This window comes from Malania oleifera, chromosome 3 (genome assembly GCF_029873635.1).
Source record: "Malania oleifera isolate guangnan ecotype guangnan chromosome 3, ASM2987363v1, whole genome shotgun sequence".
In the NCBI taxonomy this organism is placed as follows: Eukaryota; Viridiplantae; Streptophyta; class Magnoliopsida; order Santalales; family Ximeniaceae; genus Malania; species Malania oleifera.
The window spans coordinates 8090403-8117059 of record NC_080419.1 but is presented as its reverse complement, the minus strand read 5'-3'; the positions used below and the strand labels follow the sequence as shown (position 1 = coordinate 8117059).

Genomic DNA, 26657 nt, shown 5'->3' with positions numbered 1-26657 from the left:
GACGTATTTGTCCCTAACTCAATAGTCAAATCAAACCCAAGTTCCCAAGTGAGATATAGCCTAATAATTAGGATCAATTGCACTAAATATACTGTAATCACATGTGTGATGGTCTCTTAGGGACCTCCCAATTATTAGAACTCGAGACTCCAGCATAAAGAGCCAGACTTTAAATGATGAAGTGAAAACAAACGTGGAACGGGGATAACCCAAGACTACTGAGCCTCTAATAGACCTAACAAATTGATGTTATTCGAGAAAGGAAGATCGCCTAAATCCTTCTTTTATAATTAACTTCATTCTCATTTAAAATGGAGTGATTTTGAGTATCGTAGGGTTTCAACCATCATTGGCCCACGCCGCATATATGGCGAGGAAGGAAGAAATAGTCTTTTCTCCTTGCATATCACATGGGCTTGACTCGAAGCATTTTCCTTTAAAATAATGTTGGTAGTGGAGCTCACCAAGCATTTATCTTGGACCAATCGCTTTCCTATCTTTTATTTAAGTATTCTTTTTCTAATTATGTAAACAAGTACATTAGTTACCTAAATTACAGATTTTCTTGTGTATTATATTCAGGTATCTTGAAAAAAGAAATAGGCCAAAATTGTCTAACGACCTTATCAACCCTGTAAACTTCAGGACATTTTTTTTCCAGCAAAAGAGTTACAATGCCACATGTAGGAGTCAAAGACGGCTTGCCCTGTTGCATACAATCCCTTATTAAAGAAAAGAATGCACAATAATCAGTGAACAAGAAGAGGCAGTCTCTTCAGAGATTGGCAGACCACTTCCCATTCTATCTCTTTCAGATAGGTCTACCCTTTAGGAAAATTTGATCTTTGAGCCACATGTAAATTGGAACAAGCACAAAGTAAGCTGCTGCCATTGCACCAAGAACAAACCGCAGAAGGAACACAAATGGATTCACAGGCTTACTCACATCCTCTGCCTTAGGACCAAGCTGCATTAAGATAGGCACATGAGAAGTCTCAAATGAGAAAGACAAAGCAATGATTCAAGAGTCCTAAAGCTAATATATAGCTGGTTGAATTTTAAGCTGTGCTCTTTTATCTAGGCTGCTGTAAACCAGAGGAACAAGCACATGGGAAATCTTAAAGAATCTAAAAACAACACAATTTCAACATAATAAGTGGTCAAAGACCAAATACCAACTCTTTATTTTCTGCTTTCCATAATCCTATAACGCATGCACACGCACCATTGGCTGATCATCAATATGACAATGGAGAAACTGATGATACAAGATCTCCTCATGTTCTATTCTAGATGAGTGTAGAATTATATTCACATGGGAAATAAATCTTGGAATGAGGGGATCAAAAGGAGGAGACGAATGACAACTAGCTCCTCAAACCGACTCTCGAGTCTCAAGGTCATGAAATATGCATGCTCCTCGTACAGCTTTTAGAAAATGAATAGCTTAGGAGTGTTCCTATTACTAGGAACCTCGTAATCCATTAATGAGCCCCCTTACAAAGCCTGCCTGCAATCCAATCAGTGATTATTTTCTTTTGATAAATAAGTTCCATGCTCATGCATTCAATAACTTAGAGGTGAACAAGTTTGCCTTTCAACACACTTTTATTCTTTGTTGATTAAAAAAACTAGGTCAGTTATAGTGAGGGGAAAGAGACAAATTCCAAAGCCAGTACAACATTCTTTCTTGTCCACAGGTTAGTTAATCTCCTTGGTTTTTGGAGGGTTGTATATTCTTTTTTCCTTACCCTTCTCAGACCCCCGATGATGTGGAGGAGCTTTGTGCTATGGATGTTACAACTTTTTTTTTTTTTAATAATAATAGTTTCCCATCCTTTTAGTATACAATTCTCCCTACATTTTATTAATAAATATTAGAACTCACACTTATTATGGCTTAAAATTTAGTTTCAAGATAATGATAGCATTGATTTGAAGTCCTGATGCAATCTCAAGCAAGTTTAGAAGAATTAGCTCTCAAGCAAGTTTAGAAGAATTAGCACTATGAACTGAGGACCTTAGTTTGCTGTTTTAATTTACACTGGAAAAATTAAGAAAACATCAATTCCCCGTATACCTGCTAACCATCCATTTCACATGAGGAAAGTTTTCTCAATCACGTATTATAAATGATGCTAACTGCATGCTGCATAATATATTTGTTGGATCAATAGTATGCAGAAGATGAAATACTATAGAATTTTGGTTGCAAAGTCGTTCCAAGGTCTGTTATGTAATTTCCTTGAGGGTGTATTCACCCTACCACAAATAGCATTCTAAAATACAATGTATTATCGACAAACAACAACTAGTTGGCTATGGACGTGGGAAATGTTTTCCAATTGAATAAAAATAAAAATAAGGTGATCACAAACAAAAAGGAATCAAGGAACAAAATTAACGATTTCACAAAATTTTTCGCTGTGAAATTACTGGCACATAATGAAAAATAGGAAAGTTTGTCACCTGGAGGGGAGAGTCTCCCGATAAAGGCTTCACACCTGTCACAGAGCAACCCATAATCAAACCATGCCGACGGACACCACGATACCATTTTGGACCAATCCTTTTCAGTTTTATATCTTTGAAACCAGCCTTTTGAAACCACTCAATGTACTCCTCCTCCTTTGGAAAGAGCATCCACACATCAGCAAAAAAGCAAGACAACCAAAAGGTTGGGTACACGGGACCAATTATACAGGCTTTTGCTCCAATTTTCAGTACCCTGTATGCTTCCTTAATGCCACGCTGTGGATCAGGCCAGTACTCAATACTGATGAGGGCAATCATAGAATTACATCAATATCAGAGATGGGACATAGTGAAAACATAAAGGTGGGAATCCTATCCCAGAAAAAATTAAAATATAAGCTAGCTGTCTTTTGATCACTTAAAAATCCTTAACAACGACACTGTTCAATGTATTAATCAATTTCTTCCTAATATATACCACCAGAATTTTTTGATCTCGCACACCTGTATTCAAATTCAAAAGAATATAGAAGTTTTAACATTTTTTCTGATGGACACTAGGACTAAGTATACAATCTACAAGTTTCTATATATTTAAATTTTGATGAGGTAGAAGACCAATCTCCTAGAACTTGAAATGATTACCAGAAAAAAGTTATATACATCAAGCCTGTTTGCTGCTATTTCAATACAAACCCATATGACAGATGAATCAGTGAAAGTATTGATAAATGGCTGAAAGTATTTATATTTCTTCTTGTATTCAACATTGAAGCTTTTGGGTAAGCAAGTTTCTGATTAGACCAGTCATATCAAACTTCCAGGCATTTTGTACACAATCCTCAAAAACCTTGAAATTGTTAGTGGAAGAAGTGATATGTTTCTGATGTTGTGTATCATTCAAACTCATGACTGATAACCTCATTGTAATACTATTCTTATTTTTCAAATTCCAATTTCATTCCTCCAGAGCTCATGCTCAAATTAATGAAATCAAGCAATGGATGCCCACCTCAAACTTCAATGATAATAGTTTAGAACCTTTGAATTCCAATCCTTGTGTGAGCAATATATAGGGTAACAACAATATAAATAACACATATTTGGTATTGGGTTCATACTCAAAATTAGTATAAAAAAAAATGCCAATCCGTGTGTGACCAAGATATAGAGTGACCTCAAACAATACAAGCGCACATGTGTACACATATATACATAAATACAAACATATATGCGCACCTTCCAGCAGAAATGTATCTATCAAAATAGTCAGTGGGGAATGGGAGATCCTCTGCATCCCCTTCAATTATCTTGCAATCTTTCAAGGGCTCCTTCTGCTTGGCCTTGGCAAGCTGGTGAGGAGACTGGTCCAGAATTGTCACATTTTTGGCATCAACATGCTTAACTATGCCCAGAGTGGTGAACCCGGTTCCCCCACCCACATCCACCACTCTCATATTCCGATCATAGAGGTCAGCAGGCTCGAGCGCATCGTCGCGCATATCCTCAGTCCAATGGCCAGGGTTTATGACATGGTCATACACCATTGACAAAAACCTATAGAACCAAAATGCCTCTTTTTTGTGCTGTATGAACCTAGCCTGAGAGGCAGGCCTTGAGGCAGACAAACTGCACTTGGGTGATGAGGTTCTGGTCTTGGAATTCCTACCATATGAAACCAAACCCTTCTTTGGAGAAAACTTACCATGGAGATCCGACCGCAGAAAAAACAACCCATTTGGAGCTAGGCTTCTGGTGATACTAAGATTCTCAGCTCCATTGAGCATTGAAGAAGCCATGAAATCATAAAATACAGAAAACCCACAACAGGCAAAGCGTTTTCTGCCCTCGTTTTTTGGGCCTTAGAAGCCGGGATTGGAGATTAGAAAGAAAACCACATGAACATGAGGAAATCTATCAATTTGGGTTTGGGTAGGACGTTGAAGCCTATAATAGAGCTAAGACACAGTTCTTCTTCTTACAGCGAAGCTCTTCCGCCGGAAGAATCATGTGGGTTATGATAATTCAACACGATGGGAAGTGGTATATGTATCGTAAATGTGTTTGGCATGTGGGAAAGTGGGGAAGGGGAAATGAAATTGATTGTGAAATTATTTGCAATTTCAGGGAGGGAGGGAAAAGGATTACGGAGGATTAGGGGGTGTGTGGAATAGCCACCACACGTTGAAACTACCAGGTGAACTGGGGGAAGTAGCTGGGTCTCACCACCCCAAGTAGGCCAGCACTGCTTCTTGCAGAAAAACCCCGACCTTTTGCTGAACAAAATGACTTCCTTTTAACGACGCCGTTCCTCCTCCAAAAAATTTAAATTAAAAAAATAATAATAAGAAGTTGGCAAAAGAGTTCATTAACAAAAATATTGTGAAAATTATGGGAGGCAAGCCAGTGGTGGGTAATTTTGGAATCTATGGTGACACCAAAAATTTTTCTACAGTAAGAGACGACTAATATCAATTATATTCAATTCAGTTTTGATTTTGTACTAAGTGAAAATGGAATGGGTTATGAGAATATAGTACAGCGGAAATACATTTAAACGATACATTTAAAATGCTCTAGCAGCTAGCTCTACAAGAAAATATTAGATTCAATTCATCATAAGAATTACTCACGAGTCACGAGTGATGTAAATCTCAAAATTTATTATAACTGGTTGAATCTAAATCTCATTATCCCAATATGCCACATATTGCATCAATTATGAAAAAATCTTTGTGATAATTTTCGTATAATGAAAAGCAAAATTAGGAAGACTAAAATACCCGGTTACATCATGGGATGCATCACCTATACAGCTTCTGCCCTTTCATGCATACAAAAGCATTCGTGCTTTGGCATTTTGACATTATCGTAATGCAGCTAACAACTAGTAAGTAGGCTTCCCCTTTGTCCCTAAAACATACGAGTACATATTCCCTGTCATTTGGATGAAGGTCTCTAGGAACAAAAGAAACTATTATTAAACTTCTTTGTTACAAACACATCAGTATTACACTGAACGAGGAGATTACATGGAAGAAATATAATAATATTATTGGCATGGAAATCAAGATTATTCACAAGAAGATATACGTAAGTTTTGTGGTACAACGCTTGTTTTCTCTGCCTGCAACTGCCTATGATATATCTCAACATGTCCAAACCAACAAAGGAATGAAAACAACACGACAAAGTGTTTCATGATGTCTCCAATGGCCTCTGAACTTCCCTGAGCTGGACTGAATTTTCAAAACAGTGGAAAAAGCCATAGTGTGGGAATCTCTGATACCATGTATCTTGTTCCACATGGGTGTCCCAGTGCTCCCCACTGCTGCTCTTCCCATACTTGTGCACCCATCCAGAACCATTGTGGCCCTCGCCCCAGGTGCGATTCCACTGCTCTCCCTTCTTGCCTTGCCACCATGTCTCCCCCTGCTTGACACCATGACCATTGGAATCAAAGTTCTCATCCCATTTGTCACCCCATTTCGTCCAGCCATCACCCTCAAACCGTTCAGCCCATTTATCTGTGTATTTCGTGCTACCACCATGTCCATTATACTTCTCACCCCACCTGCCAAAAATGAATGCTCAAGCATAGAAAAACTGGAACATTTTGCTGGAAATATAATCTGATCAAGGATAATGACTTGATCAACTCATTGTGAATCACAATATCAGTACTTTATCAAAATGACAATTTGTGAAAAATGGGAGGGCAAGATCGAAGTCTTACAAACAGTCTGATCAAAACCAGTCATGTTCTAGTTCTTATCAACGCTAATGGTGAAAAAACTCAAAATTGCATCTTAAACTAAAGAAACCCAATTCTCTTATATTTTCTTTGGGTAGGAATAGCTGTGGAACCGTTGATAATTTTATATTTTCCTAAAAAAAAAAATTAAATCCTTCGGTGACTTCAGTAGGTCCTGAACAATCTCTTGGAACCTGAGCCAACTTCAAAGAAATGTAACATGAAGAATTTGGATATTCGAAAGAATTTTTGGAGATTGTTGGTACCTTTCATGCCAAACATGAGCATGACCATCCTCAACTTGTGTGTTCGGGTCAATACTGCACGACTTGTGTGCCCATTTCTCTGCTTGTCCAGAGGAATCATAATGTTCCCACCACTTCTCTTGCCACTCATCACCCTTTCCATTCTTACCCCACTTATCTGCAGTTTTCTCAAGATGCATGAATTCTCCCTCCTACACAAAAAAATACCCACAGTTCAGTTTGCTAATATAAGTAATTCAAATTTAACAAATGTATTTTAAAAAATAAAAAACCCACAAAATGCAACACTCAATATACAAGGCTCCCTCGCTATTATAGGGCTAATGAGAAGACATGATTTATGCAATCCTATCTCCGCAATTGGAGAGGCTGCTTCAATGACTTGAACCAGCAACCTTCAGGTTAGAGTGTAACAAGCTTATCATTTGTAAAGGTTCCCCCTCATTGCACATATATAATAAAAATAAAATATCACACATGTATGATAAATAATTTCTGAAACCTTCATATCATTGATCATTCTTTAATCCACTATACAAAACCCAATGATTTCATGCAGCCAGGACATATAACTCCACAGTTTTAAAAGATAAGAAATAGAATCAAATCCTTTTGTTTTAAAATTCCTAAAGTTTACCCAGCATTTCTATGACAAAAAGGCACAAAGAGAAAATGAGGAGCACACCCTGTCCCTGAGCATCCTATTTTTTTTCTAATTGACTAAATGCCCTCAATGATGCTGCCATATCATGCAAAATCTTATAAAAAAATTCCAGGTTCAAGGGGAACACACAGGATATTTGTATGCTATAACACATCAGGGGCAGGGATGCGCATGAACTATTGGCAGCTTAGGAATGGGGCTACTGGGCTTAACATTGATAAACTGATCTTTAGTGCATCATGTATGTACTCTTAAGTTCTTACGGACAATGATTTTGACAAAAAAAACCACAAAAAAAAAAAAAGGTATCGGTGAACTCACTACAACTTTTTCACCCAATGGCATAACAAGAACTCTACTCATTATAGATTCTTATTATAAACATGAAATCAAAAAAAAATTGAAAAGAATAAAAAAAATACATTTAAGCTTCTTAATATTAACATTCTCACAAGGATCATAAAAAAAATTTAATCTTAGGGGTTTATAAATGAGGCTCATAAGTTCCTCGCATATTTGGACAGAAACGTTTGCTTTTAGCGCTGTGATGAAAACATTCTATTTTGACCTCACCTCTGGGCATACAGTGGATTATTTTTTATTTTTTTTCTCAACAATGCAAGTAAATGCATATAGCACCCAGTTCCCAGGGCTCCAAACCATCTAGGGTGGAGGGCATGATGCACATAGTAGATGCTGCTTCCAAAATTTGACCATGACCACCAAGTTTGGATATAACATTTTGACCGTTGAACAAGGCTCGCCCTTAAAGTTTGAATCTTAAAACCAACTTTCACATCTTTTGCATGATAACCCACTGGAAACTATAAAGCCTAATATGCTTTTCTATTAACAAATAAAACAATACTTTCACCCATTTTGAAATATAACAAAAAACAAAAGACAAGAACCAAATTAAGTTCAGTTCTCGCTAACCTGCCTCATTGATTCCCTCCAATACTCACGCCAGACATTTCCTGCTGCATCACGTCCTGATTTCTCAGAACCAAGTTCCTTATAATCGAACTGGTCAGCAGCCTCCCAAAACTTCTCTTCCCACTCAATGGCTTTGTCAGCACTGACACCCCTCATCAATGTCCATTTGCAAATGACGCCATCAGGTCGTCTCTCAATTCCTGTCTCCTTCCACCACCTCGATCCATCTGGATTCACTCCATTAGATGATGCTTCATCCACATTATCAAGAGCATCAGCTGCTTCTATTGCATGCGCTGAAAACAGAACACCAAGTTTGTGTTCCTCTTCCACGGAAGGTGCTTCCAGATGGGAATTTGAGACTTCAACTTTTTCTACATCCATCAATGATTGAAGAGGTGGTAGAGGGGGTTTGGGGTCTGAAAGTACACTCTCAAGTGGTAAGGATAGAAAATCTACAGACCGCTCTTTCTCTATAACTGAACCATTCATAACTGGGTCTGAAGAAGTTTTTCCCACTGTCTCTGATTTTCTCTCATCACCTGGAGGAGGTGTCCATGACCAAAAGTCTGGACCTGGTGTTCCACTTCCAGAAGTTCCAAAATTAGGTACAGAAAAGCTCTCACCCTGCCTTCCTGGTAAATTCACAGATTACAAACTGAAAAATAATGCCTCACATAACTACAATAAAAGATATAGTTATATATGACAAACAAATCATGTTCAATGAATTGACCAACATTTGAGCTCATATTTCCAAGTATATTGACTCCCAAGCAGTTTATCCAAAAATTGTAATCACATTTTATGTTGAAATAGGATAAGTGAGATTGGCTTTTCAAGGTAAGCAAAAAATTATTTGGGATAGCACTTCTCAAATTAATAACGATTAACAGCTGCATTTACAAGCAACCTCGCTAGTATGGAGCATCTTGACAGCTGCAAAGGACGACTGCTTTATAACATAACCAATACCTAAGCCGTAATCATCTGCTTAGTTTTCTATAATTTATTTCTTTTTAATACTTTATACTGATGAGACAGTGACATTCAATATACAAACAATATCCCTACTGGAAAATATGCTCCTTAGTATGAGCAGGAAATCACAAACAGCAATTACCCATAACCAACAGGGAAAAAATAAGATTAGGTCAGGATCATAAAAAATTACTAGCCTTTTCCCTTTTGCAATTCAACCCACTTTAATTCAATATAAGGAAACTCACTTAGTATTCAAATATACCGAGTTAATCTATTTTACCATTGAATCACTTTTATTACCATGTTCATTACTGATAGATAATTTTTACAATATTAAAATTTTTTGATAGCCTTACAAATTTCATTAAACTCATTTCTCCAATAAATTGAATAGATTATTATAATATTTTGATTTGCAATAGTCATTAGCTAGAGTTTTCTCTTCTTTCCATGCAATAAATTGTACAAGATTTTGTTAAAATTTGATAGTTCACAGACATACCATTTAATTAAGAAAATTATCTTTTATCTTTAAGAATGTCCGTAGTAACTATTACCAAATAAATTTGAACTTTTAAAGAAATATATCCAAAAATTTTTAATTTAATAAGGGATTTCTTAACTTTCTTTTTGTGATATTTTATTTTTAAGAAATTTTCTTAAAACATTAGATGATGTTATTTATATAGTTAGAGGTATAGTTTTTGTATTCAGTGGTTATTTTTTCAGTTATTTACAAATTAATCAATCATTTCAAACATACTTTAGGGAATGCTAAACAAAGTATATTGACTTATTGTTTTATTTCTATATGTATGATATGTATTCAAAAAAGAATAACATACCATCATCTTAGATATAAATTTCGTGTCATTTATATAAAATACAGTCAGAGTCAATAAGAACATAAATTTTTATATTGATTTACAAGCCGATTTTGTCATTATTAAAAAATATATATATCTTATATAAAAGATGATGTAAAAAGAAATGAGCCCATGAGAAAGTACTTGGCCAAACTCTTTAATAGCCACAGCAACTCTCCCATATCTAGAAATATAGCTAACGAAAAAGCTCACATCAATATGTCATCTCATTGACAAATGATATTGCAGCTACAAACATCAAAACTAATAAACGAAATGTTAGTGGATAAACTATTGTTCGCCATTGTTGAAATCCTAGCAAAACACAGACAATGCAACCTAGCAAGAGCGCAAAACCCAAACCAATTCAAAACGCCAACAGTACGAAGAACAAAGCAAGCATAAATTAATTACCTCCCTGCTGAGTCCCGTCCTCTTCCCTGCTCTCGCTCTTGGAATCCTCATTCCCCGGCGAGCCGGAATCACCCGAATCCCCTTTGGGCAAAGAATTACCCTCGCTAAGCACCGCACGAGCGGCCGCAATCGCCGCCGCTGCCCGATCGATCACCTGCATTCGCTGAATCCGGTCTCTCTCCTCCCTAGAAACTTCCAGAATCTTCCTGAATTCGTTGCTCTTCCTCTCCATATCCTCCGCGCTCTCCTCCTCCTCCTCTTCCCCCTCCTCCTTCCCCTCCTTCTCCTTCCCCTCATCACCCACGCTTCGCGAGCTCTCCGATATCCTCTGAAACTCCATTTCCTTCCTTTCGCGTTCCACCGCCTTCTTCCACATGCTCAGATACGATTCCCCGCTATATGAAACCCTGATCTTCAAGCTCCTTCTGCGTGTGCCGCTTCTTCGTCCGGTCGATCGCGCGGGCTCCAGTAGCTCTTTTGCCGGCAAAAAAGATTGACAGCTCCTCTGGGAAATGGGGAGGAGGGCGATGGTGCCCAAGTGAGAAGCCATTGGTGGGAAATGGGGATTTGCAGTGGCAGCTTGGAGAGAGTATGGAAATGAAGAGAGCGGGGAGAAGATGAAGCAGGCGCCTGGTGGTGACGGTGGGAATTTAAAGTAGGAAAGATTGCGTGAGAGCGGGGGAGCTCTCTCTCACTTTCTTGCATTTTTTTTTTTTCTCTTTTTTTTTTTTTTTGCTTTTTCTTTTTCTTTTTCTTTTTTAATAAAGATTGAAATTTCTTGAAATAGGAGGAAGGTGTTGATGCCGTTGAACGGGATTCAACGGATTTACCTGTCTTTGGTTGTTGTAATGGGCCGGCCCAGCGAGGCAGGTTAGCCATGATGTACTTGTACTATGTCCATCTTCCCCCTCTCCTTTATGGGTGTACTTGCTTGTAGGCCTATCTATGTTATCTTTTTTAAGCTTCTTGTTAGGGGTTGTTAGTGTGATGGTATTTTCACTTGCCCTTATCAAAGATCTTTATCCTGGATGTTAAATAACTCGAATGATGGCTTGTGTGGTTATTTTGGTGATTGAATATAACAACTAATTCCACATGTCATTGAATGTGTGTTATTGACTGATTCTGTCAAAGGTGAGCCTTGATGGGTGTCGTGCGACCTGTTAAATGGGTTGAAATTGGCGGTATGTGACAGTTGGTATCAAAGCATGGTTTGCGTGAGCCCGATGGGCGTGAACACTGTGAATTGGAAAATGAGAATTTAAAATTTTGTAAAACAGAACAATGTGGAGGCATGCAAGGTAAGGGATGACTCAAGAGAAAGGTGTGTCAATGGAATTTGAGGTCGCCAAAGAGAAAGTTGATTTTGAAAATACAATTGTGGAACTGGAGTAAGTCACTCCATGTATGAAAACCCCCGGTATGGAGTTGTTGTAAGCCTCGAGAAAAGGTTGAAATACATTGAGGGCATGATGCCATCTCACATCTCGCAAAGGAGAAAGACAAACGGAGCTTGCGGTATTCAAAGGAGGATTGGGCAATTGGAAACTTAACGAGGGTGCGATGACATACATAATCCTTGGGAGTAGTGCCAATAGAGCTTGAGGTCTCCCTAAGAGAAGCAGACTAATAGAGCTTGAGGTCTGCCAGAGAATATTGAGTTATTGGAAACCTTGAGTAGGTTGAAACATATCGATGGTGTGATGTCATTCATTGTCCCAAAGGGATAGTGCCAATAGAGATTGAGGCCTCCCTACGGGAAGTAGACCAATAGAGCTTGAGGTCTGTCAAAGAGTATTGAGTTGTGGCCTTGAATAGGCTGAATTATATCGCCGGCGTGATGCCATCCATCCATGGTCCCCAAGGATAGAGCCAATAGAGTTTAAGGCCTCCCTGTGAGAAACAGACCAATAGAGCTTGAGGTCTATCTGAGAATATTGAGCTGTCAGAACCCTTGAATAGGTTGAAAGACATCAAGGTCAAATGCAATCTAGAATCCCCAAGGGTTTACGCCAATAGAGATTGAAGCCGCCCTACGAAAGTTAATTAAGATCTTTGCTATATTGCTCGTACAGAGTATAAAAGGAAAATCCATTACAATTTGATGGATAAGTGAGCAAAGGACCCCCAGTAAGACTACATAGAGAAGGTAATGGTTCACACCAAGCACGCATGAAAGTAGGCAAGGTGCCACCTAAAAGTGCAAAAAGGGAAGGCAATGTGAATGATACACGCTCTGTACGTCAGCATGGTAGAGAAAGGGTAATGGTTCACACCAAGTGCCTGAGAAAGTAGGTAAGGTGTCACACCAAGTACAAAAGGGTTGGAAGGGTAAATGATGCATGCTTTCGTTGGTATGGTAGAGATTGGATAATGGTTCCTGCTAAGTACCTGGAAGAGTAGGCAAGGTGACACACCATATGTGCAAAAAGGGGTAGGCAGGGTGAACGTTACATGCTCTGACCAAGTTAAGATAGATAATTGCAAGCCTCTGATGACTTGAAAGATGATTTAATGTGAGATTCAGTAGATTTCAATACCCAAAAGACAACCAACTGGAATGGATGAATCGTATACCCTTTTCATTTCTTTACTAGTCAGTAGTCGTAGATACCTCACATAGTTGATGAGTCATATCTTTTTTCAAATCCTTAACTGTTTGTTGTCGTAGTTATCTTACATTATCAAAGAGTCCTATCCTTTTTCAATTCTTTACCAATCAGTTGTAGTAGTTACTTCGCACAGTGGGTAGAGTTGTATCACTTTTCAGTTCTTTACAAGTCGGAAGTTGTATTTCTTTTATACCGTGGATGAGTTGTACAAAATCAAGATAAAATATGTAGGGTATAAATGTAGTCAATGACGAAGGTCATCAACAACAAGAGTGGGAAGTCTTCTTACAAATACATCGACGAGGTCGTTGATAGAGCGAGTGGGGGAGAATGTTAGGGATTAATAGTGTGACCTCAGTTAAATGGGGAGTAGAGATGTCTTCACTTGCCCTCACCAGGGACTTTTATATTGGATGTTGAATAACTCGGATGATGGCTTGTGTGGTTGTCTTGGTGATTGAATATGACAACTAGTTTCACATGTCATTGAGTATGAAGGTAGCTTGTCTTCATGAATTCATTATTGTTGGAACTAATATTTCATGCCTGTGATGGCTTTCGGTAACCTTTCGCGTGTTCATGATAGCCGAATTAAATGTGTGTTATTGGCTGACTCTATCAAGGGTGAGCCTCAATGGGTGCCGCACGGCCCGTTAATTGGGTTGAAATTGGCGGTCCGTGACACCCTGCTATTAGAGTCTGGTTTCAAAATATTAGATTTATTTAAAGGTATGTTTAGTTCGATTCCCGATTTAGTCTAAAATTGAACTAAATTCTAATCGAGTCTAAACCAATAATTTAAATTTTGAGTTGAGCTTGAGCCCAACTTTCTAAGCTTGAGTCAAGCGAGTCTGAACCCTAGCTTATCTCTTCCTTTGCTAAGCTAAGCTTAAATGTGCTAAAACTCAACTCGACTCATTTGCAACCCTAATTGTGGAATGCATTTTCTATTTTTATTTTTATTTTAATTTTTTAAAAAATATATACAAATTTCAACTTATTTTTAAATTTTTCAAAATTTATATAAAAAAAAAGTATAAAATAAATAGTTTGTTTAATTGTTCAAAATATTTTTTTATTTTTTATTTCTAAATTTCAAAACCAATTTCTTTTCTTTTTTTTTTTTAAAGACAACTTTCTTTCATTTTTCAAAAATTCTATAAGGGTACATCAGATTATGGATTTTAGGAGTTGGATTGGATTGATATAGATTTGAAAAAAAACTCAATATATACTCCATACTAATTAAAATCAAAGATCTAAAATTCATACTCTTTTTTGTTTATTACGCATCGGGTTTCCACGTGTCCGTTTTACGGTCCACGTGACTAATCTCGTGCCCCTTGAAGCCGACACATCTAAAATTCATACTCTTAAATGTAAAGTGAGAGGTCGGAGATCTAAAAAACAATAAAAAGATGTTTTTCAAATTTTCTATGTAAATTTTAAAATTTTAAAAAATAAGATGCCATTTTATAATTATTTAAAAATTTTAAAAATATAAAATAATGATGTCTAAGACTTTTTATTGTTGTTCAATGATTTTATACAAATGTTGTAAAACTATTAAAAAAAAATTTAAGAACTAACAAAATTTTCTATAATTCTTTTTAAAAAAATAAATAAAAACTATTTTTCACAATTAAATATGTCTTTAGTTTTGTTAGCCTTCAATGTTGCTTCGAAAGTTTTGACTCGACTAAAATGATACGCATTCAACATTAATCCTCACAAATCAAAAATAAGTACTTAAAATTATAATTTAGTAAAAAATAAAAATAAAAAGAAAGAAAGAAAGGGAGTGACCTTCGGTTCTCAATTGTCAAAAACTTTACTTTTTCAACCTCCCTAGTATTTGGGACGGGTCAATATAATGATTGTCCAAATTTCAACCACCATACTTTCTCACGCAATCTGTGAAAATGAAATTTTGATTTATTTTTATTTTCACATCAATGCATACGAATTAGTAACTTTGAATAATCATAATTTAATCACCATCATAAATATATTTTTAAAAAATCTTTTTATTTTCATTTCCATGCAAGTTGAAGTCTTTAATTGAAAGCATTTTTTTAGGAGAGAGATTTATGAAAAGTATCTCAACTTCCATTTGTCTGCACCGACATCTCTAGTCGTTACTCAACTTAAAGTTGATATCATGTATTGATTTAGTAAGATATATTTATCTTCAAGATTAATAATCAGAGCCATGTAAAGATACTCTCTTAATAAATTATTTTTAATTTTCCTATAAGAGATTAAAGATCAATAAAAGCATAAAACTTATTTGATTAATTATTTTAGCGTGCCCAATTAAATATAAAAAATTATAAAAAGTCTCTTTAAAAAATTATTCTTTTGGACTCAACATTAGAGACAATTTAAGAGAACACTTCTATTAAAATTTGTCAAAAGGTTGCATTAAAATCCTTAGTGGGTCAGTTAAGAGCACCGGTTGTTGAGCTGTGGGTCAATCAGAGGGTTATGGGTGAATTGATTTATTTCTCCAAAAGTTAGAATCAAAACCTAATATGAAAAAATGTTCACACCCTATCTAACATTTTCACTATAAATGATAATATCCCTAAAAAAAAAAATGAATTAGGAAACTTGTACGTGATTTCCATCGAATAGAAATTATGTTTAAGTTTAATAATTTATATATAATTTATACTAACCATGAGGTAGATGCAAATAGGATTTTGGCTGCCTTAATGCCTTTGGTTCAATACTTAATTAAGTTAGGCAACGTGTGCATAATTCGGTGAAAATCAAATTAATCAAAATAACCGACCAAATTTGGTCGGTTCTATTCACTTAATTTTTAATTCGGTTTGGTTCAATTGTATATTTTTGGTAAAATTGGTTATTCAGTTTGTGGTTCGGTTATGGAGAAATTACATTTTGGTTAGCCGATTTAACCAAATTATATAATTAATTAATAATTTAATATAAATTATATAATTTATAATTAGCGTTCCATAATTATTATATATTTAATAATTAAATATAAAATTTGTGGAACTAATTCAATTTTGTTTTCTAATTCAATTTTGTTTTATTTGAGTGACATACAAATACATAAAATTGGATTTCTAGATTTCTATCCATTCTTTCTGAAAATTTCATAATATATTTTAGAACATTGAAGTTATTTTATTGAGAGTCCTAATTTAAAGTGAACCCAAAGTTGCTATCTTCTTTTCATATTAAACATTAAATGAATATGAGATGAATGTTTGTTTAGTCACTTATATTGAGAGGAAAATTTTCGAGAAACATTACAAATAAGTTGATTATGAAATAATTTTAAAATATGAAAAGTCATTGCACACAATTGTAAGGTGTATATTTCTTGAAATAAAAAAAATGGTGTGAGAAGTTTTCAATTTTTCGTTTTGGTTAGTTCTTCTATACAATGTATAAATTAATAATATACTAGTATATGATTATGGATGAATAATTACAAAACCTAAATCTTATAAAATAAATAAATAGTTTTAAAATGCCCACATTATGTGTGAGAGCATCCATTCAATAATTGTAAGCCTTAACTATTTAATTCACCGTCGATCATGAGTCACGGCAAGGAAGAAGAAATTGTGTTCTATCAAAGTTGAATAATTTTTTTTTAATTATTAATCAAAATTTTATAGAATTTGCATAATACTTTCATTGATATGAAGAATGGTTTGCTAAAACTGTCGACAATTTTAGTACTCCATCGACGATTTTTCCTTCTGGAAAGGTTTCTATCTGAAACCGCCGAAGTAACCATCGATGGGAATACAGTAATCGTCAACGGTTGGTTAGAAAATTACACAATTTCCTTCATAGATTTTAGGTTTAATTTTACCACATATTTTTCCGATGGAGAATTAAAAAAAAATGAAACAACTCATGGAGTTTCATAACCATTTTATCACCCAAGATCTTTCAAATGAAACCATTTTTGCTGTGTTTTTGTGGCTCTTATAATTGGTAGAGTTCATAAACAATGGCTGAAAAATATATGTGTAAAGTCATTGGTACTGTGCAATAGGCATTTGTCGACAAATGGGCCTCATTCGTCGATGAATGGAGATACTGAGAGCAGATAAAATTCAGACATTCAGAAGTCATCGACGAATATGCCCGATTCGTCGAATAATGGACAATAATCATCGACAAATGGACCCTATTCGTCGACGAATGGACTCAGGACTGCGAGGATGATTTCAAATTTTGAATGTGAACGTTAAGATGGTTGGGTATTCGGAGGGAAACCTCTTGTATATAAATCTCTACTAACTTATTCATAGGCTAGCTAACCTTAATGGGCAGAAAGTGCGTTGTCTTTGTCAACCTATCAACAATTACCTAGATGACATTTTGATCATGCGGCGCCGGCGGTAACCCAGTGACAAAACCCATGGATACATGGTCCCACTTCCATTCGGGAATGAAAAGTGGCTGCAACTGACCAACCGGCCTCTAGTGCTCAACTTTAACCTGCTGGCACGTCAAACACTGCCGTACAAATTCTACTATTTCTCTCTTCATGCCACTCCACCAGAAATACTCATGTAGATCCCTATACATTTTCGTACTGCCAAGATGAACAGTGTATAGATATCTGCGTGCCTCCTCTAAAATCGTCCTCCTGATGCTATCATCTGTAGGCACATGCAATCTAGTGCGAAATCTCAAAGCCCCATCGTCAAAAATGCAAAATTCTTCTCCCTAACCATCCTATATTCTGGCTATCACTTCTATCAATTATGGATCATTCCCCTGAGCGACTTTAATCCTTTCATATAGTGTAGGCTGTACAACCAGACTGGCAATAAATGCCTAAGGATCATCTGCTACTAACTCCACGTCAAGCCTTTCCAAGTCCATATGAATTTGGTGCTGAATTATTGCTGCTAACTTCATTGTATCCTCTAATTTACGGCTTAGTGCATTAGCTACCATATTTGCTTTACCTGAGTGGTAACTAATGGTGCAGTCGTAATCCTTGATGAGTTCTAACCATCTCCTCTGACGCATATTCAACTCTTTCTGTGTGAAGATGTACTTTAAGCTCTTGTGATTAGAAAATATTTCACATTTCTCATCATATAAGTAATGTCTCCAGATCTTCAATGCATGTACAACCGCAGCTAATTCCAGATCGTGAGTAGGGTAATTCTTTTCATACTCTTTCAACTATTTGGACGCATACGCCACCACCCTCTGCATCAGTACACAACCAAGCCCTTTCAAAGATGCGTCATTGTAAATCACATACCCATCACCTCCTGATGGAATCGTCAGTACTAGTGCAGTGACGAGTCACTGCTTTAGTTCCTAGAAACTTTGCTCACATTCTTCATCCCTCACAAATTTGGCATTTTTCTTGGGCAACCACGTGAGTGGTCCTGACAAAGCTGAAAATCCCTTGACAAATTGACGGTAATAACCAGTCAATCCTAAGAAATTTCTAACTTCTTGCACGTTCTTTGGCTTGACCCAATTCACTACTGTATCAATCTTGTTGGGATCCACTGAAATACTGTCTCCTAAGATTACGTGGCCTAAAAATATAACTTTCTCAAGCCAGAACTCGCACTTGCTAAACTTGGCATAGAGTTTCTCTTCCCTAAATATCTGCAGTACTTGCCTCAAATGCACCTCATGATCCTCAAAAATCCTCAAGTATACCAGTATATCATCAATAAAAACTACCACAAACTGATTTAAATATTGGTGAAAAACTATATTCATCAAATCCATGAACACAGCTGGAGCATTCGTTAGACCAAAAGGTATAATGAGAAATTCATAGTGCCCGTACCTGGTCCTGAAGGCTATCTTTGCAACGTCCTCTGCCTTTACTCTCACCTGATGATAACCTGATCTGAGGTCGATCTTGGAATACACCAGTGTACCTTGGAGCTGATCAAACAGATCATTAATACGGGGTAGAGAATATTTATACTTAATAGTAACCTTGTTGATTTCTTTGTAATCAATACGCATTCTCATAGATCCGTTTTTGTTCTTTAAAAACAATATTGGAGCTCCTCATAGAGATACACTGGGTCGTATAAATCCCCTATTCAGCAAGTCTTGCAACTGATTCTTCAATTCTTCTAATTCAACTGGAGTCATACGATAAGGAACCTTAGAGATCGGCGCTGTCCCTGGAGGTAAATCTATGGGAAAATCCACCTCGCGTTAGGAAGGCAACCCTGGTAACTCCTCTGGAAAAGCATCTGGAAATTCTCGTATGACTGGGGTACTATCAAGCTTCGATTCATTCTCTATCACTTCTTTTACAAAGGCCACATACCCTTGACTTCCATCTTGGAGTAGTCTAATCGCCTATACAGCTGATACCATCTGCAAGGGAGCATGCACATGAGAGCTGCTCTCCAGGGAGTCTGAAAATTACTTCTTTTTTATGACAATCAATACTGGCATTATTAGTTACCAACCAATCCATACCTAGTATTGCATCAAACCCACACATCTCAAACACAATCAGGTCTGCTGGTAGCACTTTCCCCTGAATTTCTATAGGATACCCTCTGAGCACCCTCTAACACCATATCACTGACCCTAACGGTGTAACTACTAACAATTCCATATCTAATAATTGGGTCTCTGTGATGACCCGAAGAATAATAGTATTTAAATAATGATTAAGAGGGTGAAAAATGGAAATAGTAATAGAAGGAGGAAGTCGAAGACATTGCACTTTAGAAGGAATAACCGAGAGAAATTTCCAGGGCCTCTTCGACGAATACAGGGGATTCGTCGACGAGGGTATAAGAGGACCTCGTCGACGAAGATAAGATTCTTCAACGAGGAAATACCAAGAAAGGTTTTGAGCAGTCTGAATTTCGTTTACGAGGAGTGGGTTTCGTCGATGAAATTATTGAAGGACTCGTCAACAAGATGACGTGGCTCGTCAACGAATTTAGTCCTATAAATATCAAAAACCCGGATTAAACTTAAAAATTAAGGAAAAATGTCACCCTCTCTCTCTCTCCCTACGATTTCTCTCTCTTCTCTCTTTGATTTTGGGACGGATTTCCGCCGGTTCGACAATCTGAAGCCACCATGATGCTCCTAGGGAAGTTCTCTCCAAATCTGCCAGAGTGGATCGTTGGTGAAAGCAAGTTGGAACGTTGGTAAAAGCAAGTTGGAAATCATCCCAAAGTTGAGGTAAGGCTTTTTATACTAAATTTGGTCTTACGGTAGTTATAAGAAATGATATACATGTGAAAATATTGAAGTTTAGTATTGAGAGTTTTCATTTTTAGGGTATTGATTAGGAAATCCTACAGGTGTGAGACCAAAGTTTATAGGGGCTTTTCTCAATAGCCAGGTAAGGGAATAAATTAAAGTAGTTATTTTCATGGAAATTATTATTATTATTTATGAGAAAAGTTATTTTCAGGAAAGTATGTATGATATCTGTATATTACGAAGGAAATGCGCGTTTTGGAAAATACTGCTACTATGTTGAAATGTATATATATATGTACGAGATGCCGGAAATTATAATTTTTAGAATACAATGTACAGTTTTATATAGCAAATGTGTGGCATGAATATTATTTTCATGAAAAAATATCATGATATGATAATGATATGAATGAAGTATGTTTTGAGAAATTATGAAAGAATACAGTACATTATGATGTTGAAAATACATGATGAATTGATTATTTTCAGAATGATATACATGTATGTATGATTTTGGCGCGAGGTCATATTTATATATGATTTCGACACGAGGCCGTATTTATTTATGATTTCGACACAAGGTTGTATTTACGTATGATTTCGGCGCAAGACCATGATTATGTATGATTTCAGCGCGAGGCCGTATTTATGAAATTATGAAAGATGCTATATCATTATGTATTATATGTTATCAGAACCTGGATGTTAGTTTAGTTCAGTTCAGGAGCACGGTACCCTAGCTTATAGATCAGATATCTATGATCAGATTGGTGCTAACCACCCCACGAGGGGGTGGGAGATGGATAGTCGAGGTGGCTTTCAGTAGAGTGTGGACGTCCACTTGGCAGTCCGGATCAGGGTGTGGCGGGCCCATCGTACTTACAAACACTTTTGACTCAGTAGTGGTCGGCCAGCCATTGTCGAGTCCCGCCTTCGGGCTGCACAACCTGTCATGGGGGGTAATACATGACATCAGCTAGCTATTCATCCTGGGTATATTTTTAGTATTATCAATTATAACAGACGTTTTATGTATGATATGATTTACTAGCAAATATGAAAGCATACGATTATTCAGTACGATATGATGAATGTTTTCAAATATATGAAATGTATTGTATATGTATAATTGCATTAAATGTTCATGTTGTCACACAATTGTATTTAGTTTATTTCCCTTACTGAGATGTGTCTCACCCCAAAAACTTAATTAATTTTTCAAGAGACCCTGAGAGATCGACGGGTCGTGGCCACCATTGAGTGAGTTGAGCTTCCCTGCTAGAAGGGTAAGCTTTGATCTAGGACCAGGATATTTTTGTTGCTTGATCCTAGAGTTATTTTGATGTTTTGGAAGTTGTGTAAAATACAGTATTTTAATGATGTAGTAAACTCTGGTATTATGTATTCTATAGCTTTGAGAATGTGATTTTTACTTACTGTTGTTTAGGTTTCCGCTGTGAATGACAGGTGTCCCCGTTGCCCACGAGTTCCGGTTGACTTTTCTATCTATTATGCTACATTTTATATTAAGAAATTTGAGGTCGTTACAATCTCACTTCTAGATAATTTAACATATGATGTAGAGACAAAGAAATGAGTAGTACCTGAATCAAATAAAACAATAATAGAATGTGATAAAATAGTAAATGTACTAGTCACTACATCTGTACAGGGGACTCGTCGACGAGGGTATAACAGGAGCTCGTCGACGAGGATAGGATTCGTTGATGAGAAGATACTGAGAGAGAATTTTTGGAAGCCGAAAATTTGTCGACGAGGGCTGAAGTTCCAAACTTTCTACAAGACTCGTCGACGAGGTGACGTGGCTCGTTGACGAATCACGTAGTATAAATAGGGTTAAACGTGATTCACTTCATTTTCCTACGCAGAATCTCTTTCTCTCTCTCTCTCTCTCCTCATATGGTTTCTCCTTCTTCTCTCTTCGATTTCGGGCCGAATTTCTGCCGATTTGAGGATCTGAAGCCACCACGATACTCCTGGAAAAGTTCTCTATAAATCTACCGGAGCGGATCGTCGGTGGGGTTAAGGTGGAAACCATCCCAAATCCAGGGTAAGGCTATCTACTCAATATTCAGATTTTTAACAGTTGAAGAAAGCGTAGTACATATAGAAATACTGAACTTTAGTTCTGAAAAAGTTCCATTTATAGGGTGTTGAACGGGAAACCCTGTGGGTGCAGGACAGATTTTCTTAAGGGCTTTTCAAAAATTAGGTCAAGAGATAAACTAAGCTAGTATTTTATGAAAAATATGTATATTGTTATAGCATTTGATTTCAGGAAAATAAATATATTTATATATGATTTATATTTGAAAAAATACTGTTAAAAATGATGGTATGTTAAATATGCGAAAAACATGTTAGTATGGCATGAATAGAAATTGTTATGAAATATTGTTTTTTGGGAATGTGTTAATGATACAGACTTTTATGATGGAAAATTGGTGTGCGGGCTGAGATTTTTATATGTTTTACCGACGTATAGGTCGTGCTATGTGTATGATTTGCCAACGTACAGGCTGAGTTATGGATATATTTTGTCGGCGTATGGGACGTGCTATGGATGTGATTTGCCAGCGTACGGGCTAAGTTATGTATATGATTTTTCGGTGTACGGGCCGAGTTATGGATGTGATTTGCCAACGTACGGGCTACGCTATGATATGATTTGCCGGCGTACGGGCCGATAATTTTCATGATATACGTATATATGCAAAATGATATGATTGATTTGATAATTAATGATATGAAATATCCATGTATCACAGTTTTAGTATATGTTATATGATATCAGAACCTGGTTGACTTGGTCTAGGCTAGCACTTGCACAATACCGTTGTTATGTGTCCATGGTCATTATGATCATGATATCTGTGTTAACGCTGCTGTACGGAGTGGTGTGAGATTGGATGGTCGATGTGGTTTTTAAGAAGTGTATAAGCCCCCCTGGTGTATGGACCAGGTCTGGCAGACCCATCAGACTTACAGACTGTACTTTTGACTTGGCAGTGGTCGGCCAACCATTGTCAGGTCCCGCCTTCGCGCCGCACAACCCAGTTATGTGGGGGTAATATATGACAACAGCCAGCAAACCTACCAGGAATGTTTTTGTATTATTATTATATGAGATGAAATATATTTATGAAAATGCAGTATGTTCTGCCATGTTTTGATGATATATATTTGTTTTCCCATATTTGACATAATAGTTACTGAATATGTTCTGTATGGTATATGTATAACACGGATTACTCATATTGCCACACACTGGTATTAGTTTATTTCCCTTACTAAGAGGTGTCTCACTCCAAAATTTTATTAACTTTTCTGGAGCCCCTGATAGGAAAGCAGGAAAAGCCCCGCTGATTTAGTAATGTTTATCTGCCCTCTTTGAAGGGTAAGTTTTAGTAGGGACAATTAGATTTTATGGGAAATGTCCCTAAATCTTATTTTTGGGATGTATATACTGAAATACAGTGGATATAGTGACTCTGGTATTTATGGTAATGTGATGGATGTTTTCGTATTTATAATATTGTGATTGTATGTTTCTTGCTACTTAGGCTTCCAATATGTGTTATGATGTATCCCTGGTACCCAAGGGTCCAGGTGGATTATGATCTGTTGAGTTGAGTTTTGTGATTCTGTAATATGAAGAAAAAATGTGGAAATTAAGCAGGTCGTCACAACATCCGTTGCAGCCTCAGGATCACCCGGCGTCAATGCGTAAACCCTCGCCGGGGCCACATTCCTCTGTTATCCTCCACGAGGAACCTGATATCCTCCCTGATAGAGCCTGGGAGCTGAGACCTAGTCTGGCAGTCCTGGGCATGCACGTGCCATGTGGCCGAGTCTCCCACATTGATAGCATACATCTCTCCCTACCCGGCACTCCCCCAAATAACGTCTTCCGCACGTCTGACATACCGGGACGATCGGCACACCCTGATTCCCCCGAGGTCCCATCATCTACCTCTAATCTCTCCTATCGTGACCTCCTCTCCATGGACCCCTACTGGAGCCAGCCTGAAAGCCCTAAGGCGCAGGCCTCTTTCTCTGACTCTAAGCCGCTATACCCCTCTATATACCACTCTCAATGATCGCAGCTCTGTCTACAACCTCCATAAATGTCTGAGTTCTAAAGCTAATCACCTGCTCAAAAAAAATTCTGCCTCAATCCCTCTTCAAACTTTCTGGACTTTTTCTCTTCATCAGGTGCTATATGTGGAGCAAAACGTGACAACTCGATAAACTGAGCTGCGTACTGAGATATGGTCATCTGCCCCTGTACCAGATGCAGAAACTCTATTGCCTTCGCACTTCAAACGATAGAAGGAAAATATCGCTCAAAGAACAGCTCCTTAAATCGATCCCAAGTCACTGGCACTGGAATTAATCTCTGCTTCTCTATCAGTCGCGCTGACCTCCATCAGCGCTTCGCCTCCCCTGTCGGTTTAAATGCTGCAAATACTACCTTCTACTCATCCGAACAAGGAAGCACTGCCAACGACTCTTTGATGTCCTGGACCCAATTCTCAACTACAATCGGGTCATCTCCTCCAACAAAAGATGGGGGTTTCATCCGCATAAACTGCTCAATCGAATAGCTATGCTCCCCAGAGCTCCTGGCCATCTCAGTCATCCCCTGCTAAGTGACGATGCGCAGCACAACATCTGTATCTCCTCCACCTATGCTGGAAGTTCCTGCCTATCCTCCCCAGCATTCGTACCACTACTTCCCGGGTCCATCCTAAAAACACGAAACACACTTAAACTATGATGACCTGCTTAATTTCCATATTTTTTTATATAATAAAATCAATATCACAAATCCTTGTTCAACATATCATAATCCACCTGGACCCGTGGATACCAGGGATACATCAGAACACATAACGGAAGCCTAAGCAACAGGAAACATACAATCACAATATTATAAATACGAAAACATCCATCACATTACCATAAATATCAGGGTCACTATATCCACTGTATTTCAGTATATACATCTCAAATACTAGATCTAGGGACACTTCCCACAAAATCCAACTATCCCTACTAAAACTTACCCTTCAAAGAGGGCAGACAACCAGCTTTAAATCAGCAGGGCTTTTCCCGTTCTCCTATCTAGGGCTCCTAAAAAGTTTATAAAATTTTGAGGTGAGACAACTCTGAGTAAGGGAAATAAACTAATACCAGTGTGTGGCAACTTGAGTATTCCGTGTTATACATATACCATACAGAACATATTCAGTAACTGATTTGTCAAATCTGGGAAAACATATATATCATCAAAAACATGGCAGAGCATACTGCATTTTCATAAACATATTTCATCTCATATAATAATAATACAAAAAACATTGCTAGTAGGTTAACTGGTTGTTGTCATGTATTACCCCCACATGACTGGGTTGTGTGGCTCGAAGGCGAGACCTGACAATGGTTGTCCGACCACTGTCAAGTCAAATGTACAGTCTGTAAGTATGATGGGTCTACCAGACCTAGTCCGTACACCAGGGGCACTCACACACTTATTAAAAACCACATCGACCATCCAATCTCACACCACTCCATACAACGGTGTTAACACAAATATCATGATCACGAAGACTATGGACACATAGCAACGATACCATACAAGTGCTAGCCTAGACCAAGCCAACCACGTTCTGATATCATATAACATATACTGAAACTGTGATACATGGATATCTCATATCATTAATTATTAAATCAATCATATCATTTGCATATATAAGTATATCATGAAAATCATCGGCCCGTACGCTGGTATTACACATTTTACCATAGCTCAGCTCATACGCCGGCAAATCATATCATAGCACAGCCTGTACGCTGGCAAATCACATCCATAGCTCGGCTCGTACGCCGACAAATCATATCATAGTACAGCATGTACGCTGGCAAATCACATCCATAGCACGGCCCGTACGCCAGCAAAATATATCCATAGCTTAGCCCGTACGCTGGCAAATCATACACATAACACGGCCCGTACGCCGGCAAATTATATAAAAATCTCGGCTCATACGCCTGTTTTTCCATTATAAAAATCCGTATCATTAACATTCCCAAAAATAGTATTTCGTATTAATTTCTACTCATGTCACACTAAACAAGTTTTTCATATATTCAACATACCATTATTTTCAACAGTGTTTTCTCAAATATAAATCATATATATGAACATATTTACTTTCCTGAAATCAAATGCTATATATACATACATTTTCTTAAAAAAGAACTAGCTTAATTTATACCCTTACCTGATTCTTGAAAAGTCCCTAAGAAAATCTGTCCTGCTCGCGCAGGGTTCCCAACTCAATACCCTGGAAACAGCATTCCTCATTACAAAAGTTTAGTTTTCTATGCATATAACACTTTTTACAACTATCAAATAATCAAATACTTAGTAGAAAG

At 37.2% G+C, this 26657-nt stretch overlaps 2 protein-coding genes across 2 annotated transcripts; both read right to left on the bottom strand.

Moving 5' to 3' along the window:
- Positions 1–610: 610 nt before the first annotated feature.
- LOC131151818 (2-methyl-6-phytyl-1,4-hydroquinone methyltransferase, chloroplastic-like) lies at positions 611–4782 on the bottom strand. The gene is made up of 3 exons (XM_058103239.1): positions 3715–4782; positions 2470–2776; positions 611–967 (listed from the first exon to the last, which is right to left on the bottom strand). The coding sequence occupies exons 1-3, from the start codon at positions 4272–4274 to the stop codon at positions 812–814; spliced, it is 1023 nt and encodes a 340-aa protein (XP_057959222.1). The 5' UTR covers positions 4275–4782; the 3' UTR covers positions 611–811.
- A 650-nt stretch (positions 4783–5432) lies between these two features.
- Positions 5433–11046, bottom strand: LOC131151816 (protein LIKE EARLY STARVATION, chloroplastic). Its single transcript, XM_058103238.1, has 4 exons — positions 10360–11046; positions 8096–8730; positions 6496–6686; positions 5433–6049 (listed from the first exon to the last, which is right to left on the bottom strand). Exons 1-4 carry the CDS (start codon positions 10907–10909, stop codon positions 5674–5676), a joined length of 1752 nt encoding a protein of 583 aa, XP_057959221.1. The 5' UTR covers positions 10910–11046; the 3' UTR covers positions 5433–5673.
- Positions 11047–26657: the final 15611 nt, after the last annotated feature.

Bases quoted from the DNA above. Each gene is read 5' to 3' on its own strand.
- LOC131151818 (XM_058103239.1), bottom strand. From the start codon at position 4,274: ATGGCTTCTTCAATGCTCAATGGAGCTGAGAATCTTAGTATCACCAGA. The intron at 2,777-3,714 runs GTGCGCATATAT...TGCCCTCATCAG, and splicing joins AGATACATTTCTGCTGGAAG to TATTGAGTACTGGCCTGATC. The intron at 968-2,469 runs GTGACAAACTTT...ATCTTAATGCAG, and splicing joins CGGGAGACTCTCCCCTCCAG to CTTGGTCCTAAGGCAGAGGA.
- LOC131151816 (XM_058103238.1), bottom strand. From the start codon at position 10,909: ATGGCTTCTCACTTGGGCACCATCGCCCTCCTCCCCATTTCCCAGAGG. The intron at 6,687-8,095 runs GTTAGCGAGAAC...TTTTTTGTGTAG, and splicing joins GGAGGGAATCAATGAGGCAG to GAGGGAGAATTCATGCATCT. The intron at 6,050-6,495 runs GTACCAACAATC...CATTTTTGGCAG, and splicing joins GCTCATGTTTGGCATGAAAG to GTGGGGTGAGAAGTATAATG.